General features: G+C 41.5%; 1 protein-coding gene across 4 annotated transcripts in view; it reads left to right on the forward strand.

The window, feature by feature from the left end:
- LOC122995124 (alpha-1A adrenergic receptor-like) overlaps positions 1-11,508 on the forward strand; it is a 17,959-nt gene extending 6,451 nt beyond the window's left edge. For all 4 annotated transcript variants that reach the window (XM_044370148.1, XM_044370150.1, XM_044370147.1 and 1 more), the window contains 3 exons: positions 524-917; positions 8,765-8,886; positions 10,669-11,508. In XM_044370148.1, the coding sequence (XP_044226083.1) occupies positions 524-917; positions 8,765-8,886; positions 10,669-11,034 (882 nt within the window). In that variant the 3' untranslated portion in view covers positions 11,035-11,508. The remainder of the gene's footprint in view (positions 1-523; positions 918-8,764; positions 8,887-10,668) is intronic.

Raw genomic sequence — 11,508 nt, forward strand, 5'->3', positions numbered from 1 at the left:
GAATCAATAGTTGCAGTTTCTCTCTTCATTGATTAGTCGTTTGATCAATAAAATGGTGAAAAATGTCGATCAGTGTTTCCTGAAGCCGATGATGCAACATCACATCTTCAGTTTACTGTCATAAAGAAACCAGAAAATATTCACATTAACAAGCTGAACCAGAGAATTTTAACAATTAATCAATTGTCAAAATAGTTATTGATTAATTTATAGTAGTTGTCAACTAATCAACTAAATGTTGCAGCTGAGAGTTCGAGACTTAAATAGACAAAAGACGTCGTCATCAGTTTGACAACACGCAGCATTTAGAGGAAAACGCTGCTGTTGTTGTTGTTGCTGTTCTTCTTGTTGTTGTTGTTGCTGTTCTTGTTGTTGTTGTTGTTGCTGTTCTTCTTGTTGTTGTTGTTGCTGTTCTTCTTGTTGTTGTTGTTGTTGTTGTTGTTGCTGTTCTTCTTGTTGTTGTGTTGTGTTTTCCGTCTGATCACGTGACTGAACTAAACACAGTGAACCGGTCGCTCTGCAGGACGACACGGTGTGTCTGATCACCCAGGAGCCTTTCTACGCCCTCTTCTCCTCACTGGGCTCCTTCTACATCCCGCTGGCCGTCATCCTCGCCATGTACTGCCGCGTCTACATCGTAGCCAAACGCACCACCAAGAACCTGGAGGCCGGCATGATGAAGGAGCGCCAGGAGGACTCCAACGAGCTCACCCTGAGGATCCACTGCAGGAACCAGCAGATCCACGATCTATGCTCCGCCCCCAAGGCCGGAGGGGGCGGGGCCTCGGCCGGACGAAGCACGCTCACCGTCAAACTGCTCAAGTTCTCCCGAGAGAAGAAAGCTGCCAAGACGCTGGGCGTGGTGGTCGGCATGTTCATCCTCTGCTGGCTGCCTTTCTTCCTGGCTCTGCCTATCAGTACGTGATCAGCTTCTATCTATAAACTACACATCTAATCAATACTATTGATCGTCTTTTATCTGTTAAACATCCACAAAGTAGCAAAACATCAATATTTACTAAAGACCAACAAGTCGTCATTCAGAAAACCAGCAAATATGTATGTTTGAGAGGCTGAAACAAGTGATTTGTTCTTGTATTTTTGCTTTAAAATGTACTTTAAAGCATCTATAACACACATTTATATAATAATACATTTATATAATAACACATTTATATAATAATACATATTTCTCTGCTCCTCAGACTGATCTATACAGTGAGTAATGTGTTGGTTGTGGCTCGTAGTGACTCTGCAGCTCCTCTCGGCTTTACGGAGCTTTATAGTGAGTTTCAGCTCATTGTTTATCGTTTTCAGAGAGAAAAAGCTGTAAAAAGCCGCTGAACACTACCTGCTCACAGTTAGCTGTAGACTAGCTGGTGAACATAGTGGAGCATTTAGCAGCTAAAGAGCCAGATATTTCCCTCAGGAGTTGGTAGAGAGCAAAAAACATCATGTCAAGTTTCTTGAACCAGATTAAAACTATAAAGGATCAAGAACAGAACCCTGAGGAACGCCACAAGTAATTATTGACATTATCAATGTGACGATAATGTTGCTCCGTAGCTGCTGGATGTGGAAATAAGCAACTGTTTGCTAACAAGTTCAACATATCAACTTAAAAGCTGATGATGAGTCAGAGTTAATGTTCACTTCTTGTATCTGATGGAGACTAAACATCAGTTAATGAAGGTTTAAAGATTTTCCACCATAAAAGAAGAAAATATTCACATTTCAGAATCTAATTTGATTCATCAGTTAATCGTTTCAGCTCTAAAATAGACTGCACTGATAAATATGTCGATTAACTGATAACATCTGTGGCTTCATCATGAAACTCAACCAAATTTGTCTAAAACCTTGAGACATTTTGTTCCATTTGTTCTTAAATAATTTAAACTCCCACATAGCGTCAAAGCTTCAGCTCTGCTATTCACTCATTTCACCTGTTAAGACAATAAATTCAGCTGCATCACATCTGGTTCTGTTCTGCTTCAGGCTCCAAAATCAATACATTTATCATCTAAACGTCAGACGGTCTCCTCTGCTGCCTCTGTGAACTGGTCCAACAGCAGATAAAACCACAGAGCAACACAAGAAACACCAACACACCAACCCAAAATAAAAGCTTTTAAGCTCTCTGTAAGCCGTGTTAGCCGTGTTAGCTGTGTTAGCTGTGTTAGCTGTGTTAGCCGTGTTAGCTGTGTTAGCCGTATTAGCTCTCTTAGCTCTTGTAGCTGTGTTAGCTCTGTTAGCGCAGGGCAACAAGGTGATAAACCCTTAAAAACTTTACGTCCAGATTCATCACAATAAGAGTTAATCGATGACTCTTCAGAAACTGCACATGGAGAACTAGGATCCCTTTGTTCTCTTCGTGGCTTTAATGTTTGGCCTGAACCACGATGCTTCATCAGCAGCCAATCAGCAGCCAGCGTTTCCAGGACAGACCCCAGACGTGTCTGTAGTTGTGTCAGCGTTCTCAGTGCAGAGAGACAGGGCAGGAAGGTAAACACTCTCGTTATTTCTTTATTTTCTGTGATGGATTTCCCACAACATGGACGGTGGAGCGATGCCAGACATTCCCTCCGGCTGATATCACAGATTACAGCTGAGTCTGCTTGGATTAGTGCGGTCTGACAGGAAGCTGTTTGTGTTCGGCAGCACTGAACGGATCGTGTCAAAGCCGATGAGTCACAGAGCAGAACTCGCTGAGATCTTTGCTCCTTTGAAGGATCCTCACAAATCCTCTTCCTCACACAGTCTGACAGAGGTCTGATGATGATGAGGATGATGACTTTGACAACAGCACTTAGTGTAGGATATGATATATAAACACCACTGAGGCACTAAACTGGTCTTTATTAGGCCTTTTCAATCAAGTTTACATCTTCATTTAAAGTGAAGAACTAAACTCAGGAACTAAAGTGAAGAACCAGACTGACACTAAACACAGGAAATACGTTCGGAGACGAAACTCGAAGCCAAACTTAACAACTAAATTTATGTTCTGAACAAAACTCAGAAAACACATTTAGGGTCAAAATTTCCAAACATGGACAAAGTTTAGAGACTGAACTCTGGTATTAAAGACACATAACTGAAGGATACTGAGCTGCAGCTGCCGATTATTTTCATTATTGATTAATCTGTTACTTTCTCAATCAATTGATTAGTTGTTTGGTCCATAAAATGTCAGAAAACGGTGAAAAATGTTTTCCTTCTTCAGTTTACTGTCACAGAGACTAAAGAAACCAGAAAATATTCACATTTAAGGAGCTGGAATCAGAGAATTTAGACTTTTTTTTGTCTTAAAAAATGATTTAAAACGATAAATTGATTATCAAAATAGTTGGTGAGGCTCCTTGTAGGACGTTTGAGTCAACAACAGACTGAAACTCTGTGGTTGAGAAGTTCAGAGTCAACAGTCAAACCTCTAAAAAGTTGCTTTAATAACAGATTTAAAGCATAAGACTCTCTGAGCTGAGGTTTTAGCCGTCGCTGAGTTCTCTACCCACAATGCCTCTGGCTACGGGTGACCTTTAGACCACGGCGGCTTTCATAAGAGACGAGTAAACTTTAATATCGGCCGTCTGATGCTCAGAGAAACAGAGTTCTGATCAGAGGATTTAACTCTGCCGAGGTTCAAACCAGGTTTATTTTTACTGATCCGAGTCTGTTTTTACCAAACGTCTCCGAGGAGGAAATCTGCTCCAACTGGGCCAAAAACCTCCAAAGACTCTTCATATTTAGTAAAAGTATTTCATCAGTGTGAGTGTGAGGAGTTTATTTATGACTTTATGTGTGAGAGATATTACAGAGGTGGAAATAACTGAACACATTTACTCAAGTACTTTAATGAAGTACAGTTTGAGGTACTTGTACTTTACTTGAGTATTTCCATGTGATGCTACTTTCTACATTTCAGAGGGAAATATTGTACTTTCTACTCCACTACATTTATTTGACAGCTTTAGTTACTTTTCAGATGAAGATTTGACACAATGGATAATATAACAAGCTTTTAAAATACAACACAGAGACTCAAATATTCACTTTAAACGCACAATAGGAGTCTCAACCAAAACAATAACAAGAGACGGAGTGTGATGACGGTGTGAAGTAGCAAGGGATCATGGGAGTTGTTGTCTTCGTTGTTAAATAACCAGCTTCAGTGGGATAGGATTACTCCAGTGTTCATCGTCCGGTACGGGCTGTTAGCCGAGCTGCTGCTAACACTTGTTCGGTTTATTTCTCTTATAACTTTAGATCCAGACGTTCAGCAGAGTCTCCTCCTCTCCAAAAACAAACGTAAACGCAGATTAAAATCGTTAAAAATATTAATTAAAGCTGTTTCACCTAAAAAATCAATATTTCTCTGACGATGTTTGGTGACCAGCGGACTTCCTGGAGGGGCTGTTAGCCGAGCTGCTGCTAACGTTTGTCCAGTTTATTTCTCTGATAACTTAAGATCCAGACGTCCAATGACTAAAATCCTTCTTCCTGCTAAAAGATATAGTTAAAAACCACCTAAATTTATCATGAAAATGTGTCTTAAAACTGAATAAAAGTCCATTTATAACAGTTTGTGTGGAACAACCACAACACCGATGTATTATCTTGTATGTGTGTAAGTTACTCTTTGGTAGACGCCATTGTAGCGGACAAACACAGCGCCGCCGTATGCATCTGGTGCGTGTTTACTCTTTGGTAGAGGAGGTATGACGCCATCGACAGGCGACCAAATGAAACGGTCCGTTACTTTGATTAAATTACAGATTTCTCTGAGTTTGAAAATACACAAGTCAACAACATATATAACACAGGTCTAGTTGTTTTTAGACATTTTAATGTGGAATAATTACATATTATAGCTTTAAGAGGATGGAACGAGTCCAAACATTTAATATTTGACTCTGAGACTCTTTATAGATACAGTTTAATGGGTTTGATCTCCTGTAGCGCCACCATCGGGACTGCAGCTGGATGTTATCTGACTTCTCTACAGTTTCATTAGAGTCTCAGTGATGCGGCGTTTGCTTTTCTGCTGAGTCATGATCTGCACTGCGTCCTCAGTAAATCAGCAGCCCAGGAGGACTCAGGACCTCCATCCTGTTAAACAACACTGCTAATTTTCATCCTGCATGCATGCAGGAACCACACAGGCACACGTCTTCATCTTCGTCTTCACCCGTCACGATGCAGCAGAAAGCTTGAAGCTCACAGTGACTTTTATACTTTTAAAGGAAATGAAAGGTTCAACATTCTTACAGTCACTGTTTCAACATGTAAATGAGGGAGGATTATGTCATAACCGTCAGATCGGCCTCGTTGAACCAGTCAGTTTAACGACCACATCTACAACAAACAGTGACGAAGCAGGTTAATTAGCTCTGATTTGCTGAAGCTCAGAGAGCTGCAGAGCAAACACAGACGTGTTGATTAAAATGTTAAATTGAAAAGGGCTTTCAGGACGGTATGTTTGTGTTTTCAACAGATGTCGTCGCCACGAGCAACCGTGACGCGTCCGACTGAGTGTCTCCAGTTAACAGGGTTAAAGCTGTGAATATACACAGTTAGTTTAGTTTGGTTGTGTTTACTGACGGGAAGGGAATGACTCAAACTCTCAGTTATCGGTGTGCTGATATTTATAGATGCATGCAGGCTGCAGGTGGAAGCAGCTCATGTAAAAGATTCTCCCTGTTCAGTTATATGATGAAGACGTGGTCATCATGTGTCGTTAAATGCAGGTTATAATCTACTAAACTTTACTTTTCAGTGGTATTTAACTGCTCTTTACTGAGCTGTGAGCGGTTCTGTTATCAGAGACTTTGGAAAAACAGAAAGTATTTAAATCAACCAGCCTCTGCGCCCTGAAATCCTTCACGTCCATAAATCTCCATTAAATCCTCGTGTTTCAGGCGCCGCTGAACACCCAGCTGATCTCTCTCTCTCTCAGCTCTGCAACTGTATCATGTGTTTCAATTGAGCTTAAATGAAGGTTTTCTTCTGATTAAAATACAAGAAATCGTGTAGTTTTGATGAGTCAACTCATTCCTTCTGCTTTAATATAATCAAGAAGAACAGACGAGTGTGATTACTGTCAGTGTAAATATTTACGCTGCGTCAATGGTGCCAGTAAACAGTGTTAACACAGAGAGAGAGAGAGAGTCAACAGGACGGATTACAGTCCAAAGTGGCAACAAGGCAGTTTAATTGTTGTTGTTTATTTTGTGTATGTTGTTTGCTAACATTCTGGTGCTAACAGGTTACTAATTACTGTTATGCTAACAGAGGTTTCGAGCTGAAACTAGTTATAAGCTTTCTAAAAATTAATTATTAATCAAATTAGAGTCATTGTCTTAATCATAAGGAAACCAAAAATAACATCTTGTATAATATTATTTACCATGAAGGTTAAATATTGCAGTTGTTCCAAGTGTTTAAATGCTAAAACTTGTTTTTTGGAGATCTATACCGTCTTATCACACTGATCAACCGGTCACATGACGTCTCCTTCATTCAGTAGCTCGTCGTGGCACTGTTCACCTTCCATACATGCGTTCGGCAAAACACATAAATCAGCTGCTGGATTCGTCTCCACCGATGCAGGAAACACAAAAAACCTTCAGGAGTCCTGAACTGAGCTGACAGGAATCACGGAGCGCCGACATTCCAGAAAATCTTGTTGCAAATCCGTCGGATCTTAAACTCTGACTGTGACAGAAATAAATAAAGCTCCTCTTGACCTGGAAAAGTTTCTCAAACTATGTGTGTTGTTGGAAAAAATCAGCCGTGGTAAAAAAATAATTTAGTGTGTAGTTTAAACCCTTTAAATGTCACCATGGAAGTTACCTTTATCACTTCTAGAGTCAATAATATACTTGACTGACATGCAAACAAACAAATAAAAAGATAGAAAATCATCTTCATTTATTGGCTGTTTTTATATTTGGTCACTAAACTGATACAAACTCTATTGATGGGTTTCTGACGTTAGATACAAACACCACAGATGAAACAGTGACGCTTCAGAAAAGCACATGTGAGTTTTCACATGGACAGAAACAGAACGGTGATATATTTACACGAGGAAAACCCAGAACTATTTCATTTAGCGGACGCTTGTTTCCATGGTGACGTACATCTGAGAGTTGATACGAGCAGCAGGGAAAAAAGAAATGAAAACACCATTAAACTGATACTAAAATAGCAAACTGATACTGAAATAGCTTCATCCTGTTTGGAACGGAGAATCTCCAAACTTGGTGTTTGTTTTTGTTTTTTTTTTTTTTTTACAGGACAGTGATGCATCATGGGCAGGTGTCACATGTTTTTCCCGTGGCGGACGTCAGCTTTAACAGTAAAATTCTTCAAATATAGTCAGAGCGCAGCCTGAGGCGGCAGGATGGCCTTACAAGTCCATGTTCAGGGAGAAATAATCCACCTTGATGCTCAGGAGAAACGTTATCTGAAGAACATCAAAACCTGATCCTCCAAAATCCTCCAAAAATCCCCCAAAAATCCTCGAAAATCCTGCCAACATACTGCAGATCACCTGCCTCATCCGCAGGTCAGAGAGGAGTTTGTATCTCTGCAGATGTTTACGGTCCATCTGTCTTTGTTTTTTTCTCACTTACACTAATTGTAATTTAACCTCGTTATCGTCCTTTCAGCGGTGACATCAGAGACAGACGAGACGTTTCCAACAGTTTAACAGTTTCCAAACTGCTGTGATGTTCAGACATGTACGACTGTACAATATTATTAATCTAATTATTATTATTATTATTATTATTATCAGTCTTTATTTATTCAGGAAATCTCATTTAGATCAAGATCTCTTCTTGAATATTATAAAACAATAAAAAACAAGCAGAATAAACGTCTATAAACTGTGTTGATCAATAATATCAGCAACATGATCCCAGTCAGTGATGATGATGATGATGATGATGATGTTATATAACAGGTAAACGTTGCCCTCTGGTGGTGAAAAGTTCAACCTGCAGCTGATTTGCTTCTGCACAACATCCAACATTCAGTCACATGATGCAGAAACGTCCCTGCTGATCAGTTCCTGACTCATCAATCAGTCTGTCCATTGATCAGCTGGTAGAACTCTTCCTGTCGGTTCGTTTTCAAAACCAGCCGCTCAACTTTTCTATACTTTAAATACCAAATTCACACGATCCTTCTCAAAATGTGCCTCTTTATGAATGTTTATGTTCTGGTTTTATTTAAAAGCATAAAGTTAAAGTAACGTTAGCATGAAAACAATAAAGTAACTTTAGCATGAAAACAATAAAGTAACGTTAGCGTGAAAACAAAATAAAGCAACATTAGCTTGAAAACTATAAAGTAACGTTAGCATGAAAACAATAAAGTAACATTAGCGTGAAAACAATAAAGCAACGTTAGCGTGAAAACAAAATAAAGCAACATTAGCGTGAAAACAGTAAAGCAACGTTAAAAAATTACGATTATTCAGTGTAGAAGAAGAACTGATTTGATGTTTGGAGGCAGTTTGTTGACGTGTTGACAGTCGTTTTGTTTGTGTGGTAAACAAACACACCTGTAACTCATAAACAGTAACAGGCTCCACCCAGTGGCACAAACAGGTACTACAGCAGATCTACACCGACGTCTCTGTGTCGTCTTTTTAATATATTTTAATTGATTAAATTATTAATACCAATTAACAGATTAATCACTGACATCCCTTATCTGTTTGTTTGTTTGTTTGTTTGTTTGTTTGTGTGTTAAGGCTCGTTCAACAGCAGCCTGCAGCCTCCTGAAACCTTCTTTAAAGTCATTTTCTGGCTGGGATACTTCAACAGCTGCCTGAACCCCATCATCTACCCCTGCTACAGCCGAGAGTTCAAACAGGTAACTGCTCAGCATCAGGGGTCCGTTTCACAAAGCGGGTTTAGTGAAAACTCAGAGTTTGTTAACCCTGAAATGAGGGAAACTCTGAGTTTTCCGTTTCAAAAAGGGAGGTAACTCAAACCAGAGAAAGAGGGATAACTCTAGCCTGTTTCAGAGAGAGGGGTAACTTAAGCTCTCGGTCAGTTACCGTAGTAACAGACTCTATGAACCTAACCTGGTCGGGACCAGGTTTTTCTCAATGAACCTCGAGTTTCTCTCAGTCTCCGCCCTCTTTCAGAGCCACACACTCCATTTGATTTCCTCATTCATTCAGTCAGCAGGCGAGTTTTGGCGTAGCCTAGTTCTGCCGTCTGTCATTTAAAAAAATCATTAAAAAAATCAGAGTCAGTATATTAGAAGTCCATTAGGCACAGTAGGTGGCGACTTTTTCACTAACATGGCATGTCCTTTTGATAACGATCCCGTGGATGAAGGTGCAGCATTACTGCGCAGAGAATTAAATATTCGTTGAGAGGTGGTTATCAGACCACGCATAGATGTTCTAGCATTTCCAGACAATTATCTTTTTGAGAGATACCGTTTCACGTCACAGTCCATCATCTACATACACAACCTAATCCGTCCTTACATTTGCAACATTACTAATCGTAATCATGCTCTCACATCCCAGCAGATATTGTGTGTTGCGCTGTGTTTCTTTGCAAACGGAAGTTTTTTTGTACAGTGTCGGAGCCAGCCACTGGCCTTCCTATAGTCTGGCTTATGGCCAGCTCCTCTGCCTCCGTTAGAGGTGGCGGTGCTGGACCACCACCCGTTTTACGGACATCTGCCTTCTTTCTGTTGGCTGAGTAGAAGTCTGTGTTAGTTTAAATAGGATTAATTATTTAACAGAACATGATGTAGATGAGAAGACATTTATGTGTGTGAAACCAGCATTATGTTGGGGATAAAACAACTGCACAGTCAAACAGCCACTTAATATTTACTTTACAATGTAAAACATGATCAAAATGAGGTTCCCCCATGAGATTATGCCGAGGTCTCACCTGTTTGAACAATGTTTTTATATTTTATCCTAAACTGCTGCCAAGTGCGCTTCTCCCTCGCGGGATTGGACCTAAATGAAATAAATTAATAGGCGACCAATCAAGCAGTTTTCCTCTGTAATATTATTGTGATTGCAAAGGACTACATTTAAACTTACGCATTGACCCGAGCAGCAGCCGTCTCCCTCTCTTTTGCAGCTGCAGCGGTGTTGCACTTCTTTTTGAAAACATGTTCAAACTCGCCGTATTATCGCATTAAGATTTCTAGCCCTAGTGGGGCGAAAAACACAGCCCTCCGCTTCCCCGTTGCCATGGTGACTCGTTGAATCGGGGCTCAATTGATGCTGGCTTTTTATAGTTGTGGTGCACGCGCTTAACTCCAGGTGAAACTACTCCGAGTTGAATAAACTGACTCAAATCAGCTGTTCTGGAACCGGAAACTCGGAGTTTCCTATCTCAGAGTAGATCAACTCAGAGTTCAGGATTAGACTCAGAGTTTGTTGAACCTGCTTTGTGAAACGGACCCCAGGAGTCCGATCAGTCCTAGCATATTGATTATTTATCTGATCAGATAGAAGATAGATATGTTGATGTGAGACGTATCTGACGTTAAAATATCAGCTGCACATTTTTCAGGAGCCTCTTGTTCCAAATACTGAAGGTCCTGATTCAAATCGGTGAAGCTGATCAGTTGATTGATCCGATGATTGATGATGAAGGTGTTGTGTGTCTTCAGGCCTTCATCAGGATCCTGCGCTGCCGTTGGAAGAGGAAGCGTCAGGGCTGGCAGGCGTACTACAACTACCGCTGCCAGCAGGGCTCCAACAACTCGTCCTTCCTGAACGGCAGCCAGCAGACGCTGTCCTCCATCAGCCCCAGCCCGCGCTGTGTCACCTCCAGACTCCGCCCCCCGCCCCGGTCCTCCGACGCCGGCCGCGACCTCCTCCCCGGGTCGGCCGCGAGAGGACGGCTCAACCCGGTGTCCCCGCTCGCTAAGGATACTGGGGCGGTGTTGGGCGTCGGTACGGGGCGAGGGGCGGTGATGAACGGGCAGAGTGTGGACAGAGAGGAGGCGGAGAGGACGCCGGCGTCTAAACTGTGACGTTTAGCGAGATAAAAACACTGACTGACGCACCTGCTGCCTCGCCGCCACGACTCAGCGGGGATCAGCTCGCTCTCCTGTGGATTAAAAACACTCGGAGGGACGCACAGGTACACGCTGACATCAGCAGACGCTGCTCAGGTGTGATGACATCATCTGTCTGGCGGTTATGATGTCAGCGTCACTGTTCCGGCCTCCTCCTCAGCCTTAATGACACAGCTATGAAACATGGCGGCGCTCCTGCCGGGACCAGCGGATGACTTCAGAGAAACATCACGTCACCACATTTTAACATCTTCAAGCCTCCAGCTCAGGTGTTCACCAGCTGATGATTCCTACCGTACCTGTCCACCGCACCTAACGACGCTTTTACCTTTACCGCACATGTGCAGCTGTATGACACATGTATGACACATGTATGACACATGTCTGACACATGTCTGACACATGTATGACACATGTCTGACACGTGTA

Source organism: Thunnus albacares, chromosome 13 (assembly GCF_914725855.1).
Source record: "Thunnus albacares chromosome 13, fThuAlb1.1, whole genome shotgun sequence".
NCBI lineage: Eukaryota > Metazoa > Chordata > Actinopteri > Scombriformes > Scombridae > Thunnus > Thunnus albacares.